The sequence below is a fragment of the Ornithorhynchus anatinus genome, chromosome 3 (genome assembly GCF_004115215.2).
Source record: "Ornithorhynchus anatinus isolate Pmale09 chromosome 3, mOrnAna1.pri.v4, whole genome shotgun sequence".
Lineage (NCBI taxonomy): Eukaryota > Metazoa > Chordata > Mammalia > Monotremata > Ornithorhynchidae > Ornithorhynchus > Ornithorhynchus anatinus.
Window position 1 is genome coordinate 129,057,918 of NC_041730.1, and position 16,448 is coordinate 129,074,365.

At 45.8% G+C, this 16,448-nt stretch overlaps 1 protein-coding gene across 1 annotated transcript in view; it reads right to left on the minus strand.

Annotated features, from left to right (window-relative positions):
* VSTM4 (V-set and transmembrane domain containing 4) overlaps nt 1–16,448 on the minus strand; it is a 115,886-nt gene that overhangs the window by 61,065 nt on the left and 38,373 nt on the right. The window contains exon 3 of the mRNA XM_029059200.2: nt 14,580–14,639. Coding sequence (XP_028915033.1) covers nt 14,580–14,639 — 60 coding nt within the window. The remainder of the gene's footprint in view (nt 1–14,579; nt 14,640–16,448) is intronic.

A 16,448-nucleotide genomic window follows, 5' to 3' on the forward strand; every position in this document is an offset into this window, starting at 1 on the left:
CTCCATCTCTCCTTCTAAAGCCCACCCCGCACACTCTGCTCCTCTGCCACTCACCTCCTCACGGTCCCTTGTTCTTGCCTGTCCCGCCATTGACCCCTAGCCCACATCCTACCTCTGACCTGGAATGCCCTCCCTCCTCACCTCTGCCAAACTAACTCTCTTCCCCTCTTCAAAGCCCTACTGAGAGCTCACCTCCTCCAAGAAGCCTTCCCAGACTGAGCCCTCTTTTCCCTCTGCTCCTTCTCCCCTTCCCATCGCCCCTACTCCCTCCCTCTGCTCTACCCCATTCCCCTCCTCACAGCACCTGTGTGTTTTTGTAAATATTTATTACTCTATTCATTCTATTAGTGTTGTCTATATATCTATGATTTTATTGATCTATTTTGATGGTATTGATGCCTGTCTACTTGCTTTGTTTTGTTCTGTTGTCTGTCTCCCTCTTCTCGACTGTGAGCCCTTTTTTGGGTAGAGATTGTCCTGTTGCTGAATTGTACTTTCCAGTACAGTGCTCTGCACACAGTAAGTGCTCAATAAATATGAATGAATGAATTAATTAATTTATTTCTTGTGTGTAGACCACTATACTAAGTGCTTGGGAAATTTCAATATAATGGGGTTCGTAATAATAATAATAATGTTGGTATTTGTTAAGCGCTTACTATGTGCCAAGCACTGTTCTAAGCGCTGGGGTAGACACAGGGGAATCAGGTTGTCCCACGTGGGGCTCACAGTCTTCATCCCCATTTTACAGATGAGGTAACTGAGGCACCGAGAAGTTAAGTGACTTGCCCAAAGTCACACAGCTGATAAGTGGCAGAGCTGGGATTCGAACCCATGACCTCTGACTCCAAAGCCCGTGCTCTTTCCACTGAGCCACATGCTTCGTAGACATGTTCCCTGTCTACAGGGAACTTGAACAAAAAATTGGGAGGGCAGACATTAAAATAAATGACAGAAAGAGGAAATAGTAAAGAATAAGGATATAGACAAGTGCTGTGGGGCTGGAGAGAGTATAAAGGAAGTTAAGGTATTCAGTCAAGTGCATCATTGACTTAAAGGGGAGAGTGGATATAGGGGAGAATGAGGTCTTAGGCAAGGAAGGCCTCTTTCAGTTGTGATTTTAGGAGGGTTTTGAAGGTGGAGAGAGTGTGGACTGTCAGATAGGAAAGGGGATAGAGTTTCCAACCAAGAGACGATGTGGAATAGACAAGATTGGGGTACAGAGAGTGTTCATTCAATAGTATTTATTGAGTGCTTACTATGTGCAGAGCACTGTACTAAGCGCTTGGAATGTAGAGACAGTCCGTGCCCTTTGACGGGCTTACGGTCTAATCGGGGGAGATGGGCAGACGAGAACAATGGCAATAAATAGAGTCGAGGGGAAGAACATCTCGTAAGAACAATGGCAACTAAATAGAATCAAGGCGATGTACATTTCATTAACAAAATAAATAGGGTAATGAAAATATATACAGTTGAGCAGACGAGTACAGTGCTGAGGGAATGGGAAGGGAGAGGGGGAGGAGCAGAGGGAGATGGGGGGAAAAGAGGGTAAAGCTGCGGAGAGGTGAAGGGGGGGTGGTAGAGGGAGTAGAGGGAGAAGGGGAGCTCAGTCTGGGAAGGCCTCTTGGAGGAGGTGAGTTTTAAGTAGGGTTTTGAAGAGGGGAAGAGAATCAGTTTGGCGGAGGTGAGGAGGGAGGGCGTTCCGGGACCGCGGGAGGACGTGGCCCGGGGGTCGACGGCGGGATAGGCGAGACCGAGGGACGGTGAAGAGGTGGACAGCAGAGGAGTGGAGCGTGCAGGGTGGGCGGTAGAAAGAGAGAAGGGAGGAGAGGTAGGAAGGGGCAAGGTGATGGAGAGCCTCGAAGCCTAGAGTGAGGAGTTTTTGTTTGGAGCGGAGGTTAATAGGCAGCCCCTGGAGGTGTTTAAGAAGGGGAGTGACAGGCCCAGATTGTTTCTGCAAGAAGATGAGCCATGCAGCAGAGTGAAGAATAGACTGGAGCGGGGCGAGAGAGGAGGAAGGGAGATCAGAGAGCAGGCTGGCACAGTAGTCTAGCCGGGATATAACGAGAGCCCGTAGCAGTAAGGTAGCCATTTGGGTGGAGAGGAAAGGGCGGATCTTGGCGATATTGTAGAGGTGAAACCGGCAGGTCTCGGTAACGGATAGGATGTGTGGGGTGAACGAGAGAGACGAGTCAAGGATGACACCGAGATCGCGGGCCCGAGAGACAGGAAGGACGGTCGTGCCATCCACGGTGATAGGGAAGTCTGGGAGAAGACCGGGTTTGGGAGGGAAGATGAGGATCTCAGTCTCGCTCATGTTGAGTTTTAGGTGGCAGGCCGACATCCAGGTGGAGACCTCCCGGAGGCGGGAGGAGATGCGAGCTTGAAGGGAGGGGGAGAGGACAGGGGCGGAGATGTAGATCTGCGTGTCATCTGCGTAGAGATGGTAGTCAAAGCCGTGAGAGCGAATGAGTTCATCGAGGGAGTGAGTGTAAATGGAGAAGAGGGCCAAGAACTGACCCTTGGGGAACTCCAACAGTTAAAGGATAGGAGGAGGCACCCGCGAAGGAGACCGAGAATGACTGGCCAGAGAGATAAGAGGAGAACCGGGAGAGGATGGAGTCCGTGAAGCCGAGGTGAGATAAGGTATGGAGGAGGAGGGGATGGTCGACAGTGTCAAAGGCAGCAGAGAGGTCAAGGAGGATCAGAATCAAGTAGGAGCCATTGGATTTGGCAAGAAGGAGGTCACGGGTGACCTTAGAGAGAGCAGTCTCGGTAGAGTGGAGGGGACGGAAGCCAGATCGGAGGGGGTCCAGGAGAGAATGGGAGTTAAGGAATTCTAAGCAGTGATTGTAGACGACTCGTTCTAGGATTTTGGAAAGGAAGGGTAGTAGGGAGATAGGGCGATAACTGGAGGGGGAAGTGGGGTCGAGAGCGGGTTTTTTTTAGGATGGGGGAGACATGGGCATGTTTGAAGGCAGAGGGGAAGGAGCCGTTGGAGATTGAGTGGTTAAAAATAGAAGTTAAGGAAGGGAGGAGGGCAGGGGCGATGGTTTTAATAAGGTGAGAGGGAATGGGGTCCGAGGCGCAGGTGGAGGGGGTGGCACTTGCGAGGAGGGAGGAGATCTCTTCTGAGGATACTGCAGGGAAGGATGGAAAACTAGGGGAGAGGGTTGGTGGGGGGGAGGGGAGAGGCGGAGGGGTGACTTTGGGGAGCTCAGACCTGATCGTGTTGATTTTCGTGAGGAAATAGGTGGCCAGATCATTGGGGGTGAGAGATGGGGGAGGGGGAGGAACAGGGGGCCTAAGGAGAGAGTTAAAGGTCCGGAACAATAGGCGGGGATGACGGGCATGGGTGTCGATGAGGGAGGAGAAGAAGCTTTGCCTGGCGGAGGAGAGGGCAGAGTTAAGGCAGGAAAGGATAAATTTGAAGTGTGTGAGGTCGGCTTGGTGCTTGGACTTTTGCCAGCAGCGCTCAGCTGCTCGAGCATAGGAGCGTAGGAGGCGGACAGAGGAAGTGATCCAGGGCTGTGAGTTAGTGGAGCGAGAGCTGGTAGGTTGGTATTAGAGAAGTGGAGCATACAAATTGGGTTTTATTTTATTCTATTCAATCGTATTTATTCAGCGCCTACTGCGTACAGAGAATTGTACTAAGTGCTTGGAAAGTACAATTCAGCAACAGAGACAATCCCTACCCAACAATGGGCTCAGAGTCTAGAAGGGGGAGACAGATAACAAAACAAAACAGACAGCCTTAAATACCATCAAAATAGATAAATAGAATTATATATATGCATCATTAATACAGTAGAGTAATAAATATGTACAAATATACACAAGTTCTGTGGGGAGGGAAATGGGATAGAGCAGAGGGAGGGAGTAGGGACACTGGGGAGGGGAGGAGGAGCAGAGGAAAAGGGGAGCTCCATCTGGAAAGGCCTCCTGGAGGAGGTGAGCTTTCAATAGGTCTTCGAAGAAGGGAAGAGAGCTAGTTTGGCAGATGTGAGGAGGGAGGACATTCCAGGTCAGAGATAGGACGTGGGCAAGGAGTCAAAGGTGGGACAGGCGAGAACGAGGCCCAGTGAGGTTAGTGACAGAGGACTGGAGTGTGCGGGCTGGGTTGTAGAAGGAGAGAAGGGAGATGAGGTAGGAGGGGGCAAGGGGATGGAGAGCTTTGAAGCCAGTAGTGAGGAGTTTTTCTTCATGCAAAAGTTGATAGGAAACCACTGGAGATTTTTGAGGAGTAGGGTGACAGGCCCAGAGCGTTTCTGTAGAAAGATAATCCAGACAGCAGAGTGAAGTGGGGAGAGATAGGAGGATGGGAGATCAAAAAGGAAACCAAGAAATAAAGGTTTTAGTAGGACACCAGCAAGGCAAGGTAGGAGGTGGAGAGCTGATTGAGTCTCTGAAAGCCAAAATTAAGAACCTTCTCTTCAATGTGAAAGTTGGATGGACAACCTTTGGAGGTTTCTTGAGGTATCTGGAGATATGGAATAGTCAGTTTTTCAGAATAATGACCAGGGTTGCAGAGTAAAGTTTGGATGAGAAAGGGAGAAACTGGAGGTGGGGAGGTCAGAGAGGAGTCTAATACAGTAGTCATGGCCGGATATGATAAATGCTTTGAATTTATGATTTTTGATAAATGCTTTGAATTTAATTAATCAATGTGGTAACTGCTTGGAGAGAGAGGAAAGGTTGGTTTCTAGAGATGTTGTGACTGTAGAATTAATTGTATTTAATGACAGATTGAATGTGTGGCTTGATTGAGTGAGTTGAGTCAAAGATAATATGAAGTTTGTTGCCTTGTGAGATGGAAAGTGGTGGTGTCCATAGTTATAGAAAAGTCATGGGCAGGACAGGGTTTGTGATGGGGGGAAAATGAAGAGTTCTGTTTCAGATGTGTTATATTTGAGGTGTCAGTGGGGCATTCAAGGAGAGATGTCCTGAAGGCAAGAAGAAATGTGTGGCAGCAGAGAAGAACATAGGTCAAGAGCTGGAGAGGTAGATTAAGGAATCATAATAATAATAATAATGATATTTGTTAAGTGCTTACTTTGTGCCAAGCACTGAACTAAGCACTGGGGTAGATACGAGCAAATCAAGTTGGACACGGTCCCTGCCCCATGTGGGGCTCATAGTGTCAATCCCCATTTTACAGATGAGATAACAGAGTCACAGAGAAGTGAAGTGACTTGCCCACGGTCACACAGCAGACAAGTGGCGGGGCCAAGATTAGAAACCATGACCTTCTGACTCCCAGGCCCGAGCTGTATCCACTATGACATGCTGCTTCTTGTGCTTCTATGTGAATCATTCACATAGAGATTGTAGTTGAAGCCATGGGAGCAAATGAGTTCTCCAAAGGAGAACAGTACTGATCTTTGAGAAATCCCTAGAGTTTGAGGGTGTGAATCAGAGGAGGAGCCTGTGTCAGGGACTGAGAAGGAGTGGTGAGAGAGACAGGAGTAGAACCAGTGTCAGTGAAGCCAGGGTGGAATAATGCTTCCAGGAGAACAGTGTGTTCCTCAGTGTCAAAGGCAAATGAAGGCTCACATTTTAAGGACTGAGTGCGGTATCCATGCAGTGAAGGGGGCAGAAACTAAATTGAAGCTGTTTGAGGTGAGAGTTGGAGGAGAAGAAGTGGAATGTAGAGACATCTCACTCAAGGACTTGGGAGAGGAGTGGTGGAAGGGAGACGGGACAATATCTGGAAGGAGCTGTGGGGTAAAGGGAGGGTTTTTTTTAGGATAAGGGAGACATGATCATGTTTGAAAGCAAGGGGAAGAAGCCATTGGAGAGTGAGTGGTTGAAGATGATGATTATGGAAGGAATTAGGGAGGAGGCAATTGCTTTGATAGGGTGAAACTGGATGGGGTCAGAGACACAGAGAGAAGGGTTAGAATTTGAGAGGAGTTAGGAGACCTCTTTAGATACTGCTGAGAAGGATGGAAGAGTCAAAGAGGGGGAAGGAGGAAGGAAGGAGTTGGAGAGGAGCTGGGTCGATTTTAGAGAGACCGCACCTAATGGTTTCAATTTTATCAGTGAAGAATGCAGAGAGACAATTATTGGACCTCTCAGTCTTCTAATATTTATAATTTAAATGTGACTCACATTTTCATTTTTCCACAGTATTTTAACATACCCGTGAGGGAAGAAGAATCGGGTATTGTCACACCATCTTACAGAGGAAGAACTACAGCTCATAAGGGTTAAAGAACTTGTTCCAGGACAGTAGCAGAAATAGGGGAATAACCCATGTCTCCTTACTTCCAAAACCCTTTCCCTTTGCACTAGATCATGCTGTTTCTCATAAATCAATTTAGTTTCCAATTAGTTGAGATAATCTTCTGGCGTCTGTAATATAATGAAAATCTATAATGCTTTTCATCCAAAGCACTTTAGAATTATTCAATACATTTTGCAAAGTATCTGCAGGTAGGCTACTATTTTAAAACTATGCAAGCCAGTCCCAGACAGTCAGTGACTTTTTGCAGGTATCAGCTATCTGCTGAATATAATTTCTGGCTTGGGTTTGGAGTTAGGTCGAGAGGAGATTTTACATCTCAGGCAGGGAGTGGTTGTGACTTTGCCCCACAAAAGATACAAGATGCCACGGTCTGGTTGGGTCTCTTGAACTCCTGCACTGGATCTGTAGTCTGCCTGAGGTCACACAGAAAGGGTTTCACAACCATGGCCTCCAAAGACAAACAGCATGGCCTAGTGGATAAAGCAGGAGCCTGGGAGTCAAAAGGACCTGGGTTCTAATCCCGGATCCTCCACTTGTCTGCTGTGTGACCTGGGGAGAGTCACTTCACCTGTCTCTGCTTCATTTATGTCCTCTGTAAGACTGGGGACCCTATGAGGGACAAGGACTATGATCAACCCGATTAATTGGTATCTACCCCAGTGCTTAGCATAGTGCCTGGCACATATTAAGCATTTAATGAATACCATTGAAAAAAAAGTCACTACCACAAGTGAGTTGTCACCTGAGTGGCCTCCTCAATGCTGCATAGTCTTGCATTAACGATAACAGAGGAAAATACACTTCCCTTTTCTCCCTCCCTTATTTAATTTTTGGATTGGTTGAATGGTGCCCAAAGGGACCCCTAACTATAGCCCCATCCACTTCCAAGGTTCATCTCTGAACCAGAAATTGGGGCTGATGGATATCTGGGGTGGGGTGAGAAGCAGGTTTACAACCCTGTCCATCCCTGTGGCCATTCCTCCTCAGAGAAATAAAACTGGTCAGGGGCGCGGGGGAAATTGGTGCAGACTCTGGGGGAAGAGAAGCAGTGTGGTGAGTGGGTAGAGCACGGGCCTGGGAGTCAGAAGGATCTGGTTTCTTATCTCGGCTCCGGCACTTGCGTGCTATGTGACACTGGGCAAGTCACCTCATTTCTCTGTGCCTCTGTTACCTCATCTGTCATAGTAGAACCTGGGATCTCCCCCTATTTCTGCTACTGTCCTTGGACAAGACACCTAACCCCTATGAGCTGTAGTTCCTCCTCTGTAAAATGCTGTGACAGTACCTGATTCTTCTTCCCTCACGAGTATGTTAAAATAAAAGTTAAAATGTTAAAAAGTTAAAATAAAGATAGCAAGGTTATTTCTTTATATTGATATTAATGGGGATTAAGTCTGTGAGCCCTATGTGGTGCAGGGACTGTGTCCAACCTGATTAGCTTGTATGAACCCCAGTGCTTAGAATAGTGCTTGACACATAATACGCACTTAACAAACACCATTATCATTATTAAGTACCTGCCAAGGCCCAGGGATTTCTATTTGAAGTCCGGGGTCTGGTCTTGTTCTTGGATGGTAACCTGAAATTTTTTTCAACTCAGAGAAAAAGCAGTAGTCCTTTTGCCTTTGGGTAGACCAGCTTAAGAAACTGTGGTTCTGGGTAAGAGCTGAATACAGTGCTTTGCACACAGTAAGCACTCAATAAATACCATTGAATGAATGGGTGTCCAACAGATTGCATAGGGGAACTCCAGGCCAAAAGCCTGGCATGAGAAATGCCCAGAGCCTCTGTTTTCTGCATTTCAACCAATCAGTCAATCCATCTACGGTACCTACTGAGCGCTTACTTGCACTGTACTAAGCATTTGGTAGCATACAGTACAAGTGAGTTGAGACTACAGATTTGGAAACTGCGGGAACCCTAGACTGACCCCAATTGCTTTAAATAATCTAATTTGTGTTCTTTCACTCTAACTCCCCAATCTGCATCCCCTTCTTGTACTTAGGGAAATCTGGGAGCGGGATCCAGGGAGAGACTAATTCTAGCATCTTGCTGACATGCAGTCCAGCAAACAAAATCTCCTTGTGCCAGAGCTTCACAACAGATGTCAGCTGAATCAGAGCCTCAGCAGGGGAGAGATGTTATTCAGCAGTCCTCAGCCTGACCACCCAAGGACAAAAAGGCAAACGGATCAGACCCGAGAAGTTTATTGCCACTGATTACAACAGGAAGTTTGCTAGTTTAAAACAGCAGGGTACAGGTTACTGCTCTCTCCATCTGAAAAAACACTCGGTTCAATCAAAAGCAATCAATCAGTGGCACTGACTGCTTACTGTATGTATCATACTGTACTAAACATACAAAACAGTGCAAAATAATCCAGCAATTTGTGGTAAAATCCCTCTCTACCTTGAGCAGAACACTGCACTAAATATTTGGGAGAGTACTAAAATTGAAGGCACAATCCTTGCCCTCAAGAAATGAACAATGTAACTGGGCAAACTAAAACAAAAACCCCACATAATTGTTTGTTTATTGATGAGCTAATTCCCACTGACCCATTCTGAGAAAAATACTAGTGGAATGTACTAATGTCCACGCAACATGTGTCAATGCCTTTAGCATAGAATGCAAAAAATAGCATATTCATAGGTATGCTCAAACCCAAGTCATATTACCTTACATTTAACCTTTGCTAAAGGATCTTTATTTAAAAAGAAAGTTGTAGTGAGTCCTGTATTTGGGAGAAGAGCAGTGAGGAGCCATGTTAAATTGGAAGTTTCTTGAGGGCAAGGACTTGTCTTGAACAACTCTTTTGTATTCTCCAAAGTGTTTAAGACAGTATTCTGCACACAGGAAGCACACAAAATATAAATGAATTGAGACCACAAGCAACTAAATCACATGGCAGCAAGTGTTTAACCCTAGAAGATACCACCGATTTGCTGAATATGTGTCAGGATGTTCAGCATTTACAGTCAGTATGTCATACTATGTAAGGACTGTGATTTGTGTACATAACTTTAATTTATCTCTTTATATTAATTAATTCATTCATTCAATAGTATTTATTGAGCGCTTTCTATGTGCAGAGCACTGTACTAAGTGCTTGGAATGTACAAATCGGTAACAGATAGAGACAGTCCCTGACCTTTGACGGGCTTACAGTCTATTCGGAGGAGACGACAGACAAGAACAATAGCAATAAATATAATCAAGGGGATGAACATCTCATTAAAACAATAGCAAATAAATAGAATCAAGGTGATGTACATCTCATTAACAAAATAAATAGGGTAATGAAAATATATACAGTTGAGTGGACGAGTACAGTGCTGAGGGGAGGGGAAGGGAAACGGGGAGGAGCAGAGGGAAAGGGGGGAAAAGAGGGCTTAGCTGAGGAGAGGTGAAGGGGGGCGTAGAGAGGGACCAGAGGGAGCAGAGGGAAAAGGGGGGAAAAGAGGGCTCAGCTGAGGGGAGATGAAGGGGGGTAGAGGAGGTGCAGAGGGAGCAGAGGGAAAAGGGGGAGCTCAGTCTGGGAAGGCCTCTTGGAGGAGGTGAGCTCTAAGTAGGGTTTTGAAGAGGGGAAGAGAATTAGTTTGGCCGAGGGGAGGAGGGAGGGCATTCCAGGACCGCGGGAGGACGTGGCCCAGGGGTCGACAGCGGGAGAGGTGAGAACGGGGGATGGTGAGGAGGTGGGTGGCACAGGAGCAGAGCGTGCAGGGTGGGCAGTGGAAAGAGAGAAGGGAGGAGGGTTAGGAGGGGGCAAGGTGATGGAGAGCCTTGTAGCCTAGAGTGAGAAGTTTTTGTTTCGTGCAGAGGTTGATAGGCAACCACTGGAGGTTTTTAAGAAGGGGAGTGACATGCCCAGAGCATTTCTGCAGGAAGATGAGCCGGGCAGCGGAGTGAAGAATAGACTGGAGCGGGAGAGACAAGAGGAAGGGAGATGAGAGAGAAGGCTGATACGATCATCCAGCAGGGATATTATGAGAGCCCGTACCAGTAAGATAGATGATTGGGTGGAGAGGAAAGGGCGGATCTTGGCGATATTATAAAGGTGAGACCAGCAGGTCTTGGTGACGGATCAGAAGTGTGGGGTGAACGAGAGAGCCAAGTCAAAGATGACACCGAGGTTGCGGGCCTGAGAGACGGGAAGGATGGTCGTACCATCCAGGGTGATAGGGAAGTCAGGGAGAGGACCGGGCTTGGGAGGGAAGATGAGGAGCTCAGTTTTGGACATGTTGAGTTTTAGGTGGCGGGCAGACATCCAGGTGGACACGTCCTGGAGGCAGGAGGAGATACGAGCCTGAAGGGAAGAGGAGAGGAGAGGGGCGGAGATGTCGATCTGTGTGTCATCTGCATAGATATGATAGTTGAAGCCATGAGAGCGGATGAGTTCACTGAGGGAGTGAGTGTAAATGGAGAACAGAAGAGGGCCAAGAACTGACCCTTGAGGAACTCCAACAGTTTGAGGATGGGAAGGGGAGGAGGAGTCTGTGAAGGAGACCGAGAATGAACAGCCAGAGAGATGAGGAGAACCAGGAGAGGACGGAGTCCATGAAGCCAAGGTGAGATAAGGTGTGGAGGAGAAGGGGATGATCGACAGTGTCAAAGGCAGCAGACAGGCCAAGGAGGATTAAGATAGAGTAGGAGCCATTGGATTTGGCAAGAAGGAGGTCATGGGTGACCTTTGAGAGAGCAGTCTCGGTAGAGTGGAGGGGATGGAAGCCAGATTGGAGGGAGTCCAGGAGAGAATGGGAGTTAAGGATTTCTAAGCAGCGAGTGTAGACAACTTGTTCTAGGAGCTTGGAAAGGAAGGGTAGTAGGGAGATAGGGTGATAACTGGAAGGGGAAGAGGGGTCGAGAGAGGGGTTTTTTTTAGGATGGGGGAGACATGGGCATGTTTGAAGGCAGAGGGGAAGAAGCCATTGGAGAGTGAGCGGTTAAAGATAGAAGTTAAGGAGGGGAGGAGGGAAGGGGCGATGGTTTTTATAAGGTTTTTCATGAGTTCAAATCCCGGCTCTGCCACTTGCCAGCTGTGTGACTGTGGGCAAGTCGCTTCACTTCTCTGTGTCTCAGTTACCTCATCTGTAAAATGGGGATGAAGTCTGTGAGCCCCACGTGGGACAACCTGATTCCCCTGTGTCTACCCCAGCGCTTAGAACAGTGCTCTGCACATAGTAAGCGCTTAACAAATACCATCATTATTATTATAAGGTGAGAGGGAATGGGGTTCGAGGCGCAGAAGGAGGGGGTGGCACTTGCGAGGAGGCAGGAGATCTCCTTTGAGGATACTGCAGGGAAGGATAGGAAAGTAGGGGAGAGGGTTGGGGGGGGGGGGGAGGGGAGACTTTGGGGAGCTCAGATCTGATTGTGTTAATTTACGTGATGAAGTAGGTGGCCAGATCGTTGGGGGTGAGGGATGGGGAGGGGGAGGAACAGGGGGCCTAAGGAGGGAGTTCAAGTTCCGGAACAATTGGCGGGGGTGATGGGCATGGGTGACAATGAGGGAAGAGAAGTTTTGCCTGGCGGAGGAGAGGACAGAGTTAAGGCAAGAAAGAATAAAGTTGAAAAGGATAAGTTCGGCTTTGTGCTGGGACCTTCGTCAACAGCGCTCCGCAGCTCGAACATAGGAGCATAGGAGGCGGACAGAGGCAGTGACCCAGAGCTGTGGGTTAGTGGAGTGAGAGCGACGGAGGGAAAGGGGGGCGAGAGAGTTGAGAAGAGTAGAGAGGGTGGAGTTGACAGCGGCGACCTGATCATCGAGAGTGGGAAGAGAGGACGGGGGGCAAAGTGGGGAAAGAGGCTTTTGGAGAGATGGATGGGATCAAGAGAGTGGAGGTCTCTGTGGGGGAGTAGTATAGATTTGCAGGGGGAGGGAGTGTGAGAGATGAGGCAGGTGAGAAGATTATGGTCTGAGAGAGGGATTTCAGAGTTGGTGAGGGAGGAGATATTAATGTCTGTCTCCCACTCTAGACTGAAAGCTTGCTGTGGGCACAGGACATGTCTACCAACTCTGTTGTATTATACTTGGAAGAGTACAGGAAGCACAAAGTAAGAGTTCAATAAATATTGATTAATCAATTGATTTGCTGCTGGGAAGTTAATGTAGCTACTGAGGTAATCTTGCAGATGGCAATGGAATGCTTTCAGTCCATGTAGGTCTTGAATTCCCCTCGTGTGAGAGACTTAGAGGTGTGAAGGGATTCCTCGATTCCTTTATCAGGCTTACCCGGACCATCCCACACCTCATTTAATCTTTCCAGTCTACCTGTTAGATGATGGAGATCCTGTTACAAACAGTCAACACTTGGTGCAGTTACAACTGATAATGAAAGGCACAAACCTCATTGACTCGCAGGTCAGAATGGGTACAGTGCCGTGAGAAATCTGGTCAATTATCAGGTACATATGAATCAGCCAGATCATAAGCTCTTCCCATTTCTCAGATTGTCAGGAAAAATTAGGGAGGAGACTGAGGTCTCGGCCAGTGAGGGAATGATCCTCCCCAGGGGATTGAACTGAGCTCTATTAGATGGAGAGGGAGTTGAAGCCGACTGTCGACTCTGAGGCATTCCTGCTTCAATCAGTTGTATTTATCGAGCACTTACTGGAGAGCACTGTACTAAGCACTTGGGAGACTACCCTATAACAGGGTCAGTAGACATGTTCCTTCCTGACAAACAGTTTACATTCTAGTATCTACAGTCTAGCCCCCTCTGTCTGTGATCTAAAAAGAAGAATTTTTCATGAGATTATGAATTTCTCACTACTCCAGCTCTACCTGGTGTTAAAAATGATAATAATGATGATGGTACTTGTTAAACTCTTACTCTGTATGCGCCAGGCACTCTACTAAGCACAGAGGTGGATAAAAGCAAATCGAGCTGTACACAGTCCAGAGGTGGTAGAGTTAGCTAATTTGTTGATTTTCTTAATTTTGGGAAGTTCTTAAACTAAACTACCTCCCTGCTATTTCAGTCTTTTCCTCAAGGTATAGCATATGGCCTTACTTCTATTAATCAAACCATCGTCTTAGCCCTGACAGCCTCAAACCTCAGTGGCTGTAAGTCACCTTGAATACCTTGAGTTCAGTATCTTCTGTGGAGTTGCATTACTAATTAATTCTCAGCTTTGATCTTGTCTAGTTTAGGAGTTTGTTTCATTTTGGGCCCTTGGGATTTATACCGACTACTCCCTAGGTCCTGGATGGAGTTTTTAATTTCACACTTTCCTTTAGCAATCTTCAATACAGAAGGTTGTTTTTTTTATTCTTGTTTGAAATGTACAATCAAGTGTCCCAATTTTGATCCAATTCAACTTCTTTGGAGCCTAATATCACAACAGGTAGATATTCTTCATAAATAGAGGATTTTTTAATGGTATGTTTAATCACTGGTACTTATTGAGGGCTTACTATGTGCAGAGTCCTATATTCATTCAGTCAGTCATATTTATTGAATGCTTCCTATGTGCAGAGCACTGTATTAAGCACTTGGAATGTACAATTTTGGAATGCACTAAATGCACGGGAGAGTACAGTACAACAGAATTAGTGATATGTTCCCTGCCGTAAAGAGTTTACAGTCTAGAGGGGGAGACAGACATTAATATGAATATTAAGCACTTATTATGTGTCAAACACTGTTCTAAGGCCTACAGTAAATACAGTGTAATGCTCTTAGGCATGATTAACCTCACTATTTCTAGTAGTTTTATCCTGGTAGAAAGCTAGCCTAGCTATTCATCTGTTAACCCAGCTCAATCTATTTGAAGTGCATTTCCATCAGCAGTAACCAATACTGCCAAAGAGCTTATTTTAGGATGAGAATAAAAACAAAGTGAAGATAAATTTCCCTATGTCACTGGAAACTCCAAGGGACTCTGGGCCTAAGCAGAAACCTGCCCAATTCTGAAGTCGACCAGCCTAACTAGGCCAGCTACAGATGCGGTTTCTAAGAAGGATGGATGCTTTGGTCAGGGCAGCTGAAATGAAAGAAAATACACTTCACCTGTGAGACTGAGAACGTAGAATGAATTTGGGATACAAATCAATCCACCTGTGACAGTTCCCCCTTTTAAAATCCTCTGATTCCTCCAAAATTTTATAGGGTTGGAGTTGTTTTCCTATGCCCTTTATGGCTCTGAGAAGGAGAAATTTGGCAGGTGAGGACATCACAAAAACAAAGGAACTTATAAAAGATCAGAAGGCAAGTCAAAAACAGAGGGTGAAGCAGAATTTGGACTTTTGACTCCATCTCGCATGTAATCAACTAGGACCAGATGATTCATCTTTAAGAGGAAATGATGTATAAGATTAAATTTTTACCTTCAAAGAATGCCCAGGTGTCTTTCTTCTTCTCAAAGTTGGAATCATCAGGAGAAATAACTATAAGGAAAGAAAAAATATATATATAATAAGAAATGCATCATGCTCAACAGAATAATCAAATAAATTCATCTCCCAAAGCAGTTCAAAGCTATGTAATAACCCAGGATATTGTCAGCAGAGGATATTGAGCTTTGCAAATATAAACTGCTCAATAAACATTTATGGTTAACAATAGAAGTGCTGGCATTCACCCCGATTAGTCTTTGGCAGAACATTTTTACAAATTGCCCACAATATTTATCTACAGACACATCAGTGCATTCTAGACTAAACTAGATTGAAACAGGATAGATTTAGGTTGCTTTTTGTTTGTATTATTGGGAAAGCTCACTGGATGATCTGAGATAAATGTATTTCCCTATTTTCTTCGGATCTATTATCTAAGTTGACATAGTTTACAAAAGCTAGGTCAATACTGATAATTATTTCAGCTCAGAATGCTTTGGGACCTTAACTGAAAAAACTGCTTCACTTTTCCACTTCACTTTGCCAGTGTGAACCGGGCCAAAACGGACACCAACTCTAGATTGGAATTTTGCCTAAATATATTAAGGCCACAACTTTGTGTTCTACTTTGGTGAAATCTGGCCAGGGAATCCTGATTTGAGCAACCTAGGGCTTGTGGTGTTCAGTTATGCTCTATTGATGTCAAAAAGCAAAATCTCTTCAACATGGTCTCTAAGATTCATTTGATTTGACTCTCCCACATTTCTGCAATGAAAGTAAGATTGGCTATATTGGGGTTTTGAGGGTCAAAGACTTCCGAGTTGGAATTATTTGAATGGTTTGAAGTATGGACTCTAGATTTGTATGGACTCATCCATAATAGCTGCACTGGATCAGGTTAATCAATTGATCTTATTTATTGAGTGCTTACTGTGGGCAGCTCTCCTATGAATCAATGTCTTACCGTGTCAGGAGAATTTGTGTACGCCAGTGTGAAGCTTAGAGCTATGCCACTGAGAGATACTCTCGCTAAGGTTACCCATAATGGAAAGGTCTAAGCGGAAGCGTTAAAGTTGATTCACCTGTGCTGGTCAGCAGGGGCGTGAGAAAGAGTCAAAGATAGTTGATGAAATGATCAAAATGTTGACCAAAGACAATGCCAGAGATTCAAGTCTTCACTTGAGTCACTCAAGGGAGGCAATGGTAAATCACTTCTGCATTTTTACCAAGAAAACTACGGATACACATAGCAGAATACCGTGGGCAGAGACGGTATTAATTGCGGAGAGTACAATATACCAGTATAACAGACACATTCCCTGCCCACAGCGATCAACTTAACACCAGCCTGAAATGACTTCATGGATTCTGTGTATGTTCTAGTGGCATTAAGGATGCTTGTTTCATTCACTTAAGGATGCTTGTTTCATTCACTGGCTAAAACTAAAGAGATGCAATACTAACACTTTCTGAATCAGTACAGCATGATAAAGCTCAAAAACACCATGCTGAGGTGGTACAGAAAGGGCAATTATGGTACAAGATTATATCCCGATTGATTCACATCTCCACCTGAAGAGCAGATGATCGATCAATAGTATTTAATGAGTGCTTGCTGTTTGCAGAGCATGGTACGAGCATTCGGGAGAGTACAAAGCAACAGATTTGGTAGACACGTTCCTGGTTCATAGGGAGCTCACTGCTATCACTGGCAAGCCTGCATTACTCTTCTCTTTCTACACCACCTGCCTTTTTTGACAGGGACATCAATCATGGGGGAGACAATCTCAACACTGGACACACAACATCTCTGAGCAGATTCCAGCTTGGAGCAAATCAAAGAGGGTCTGGGGTTTTAGT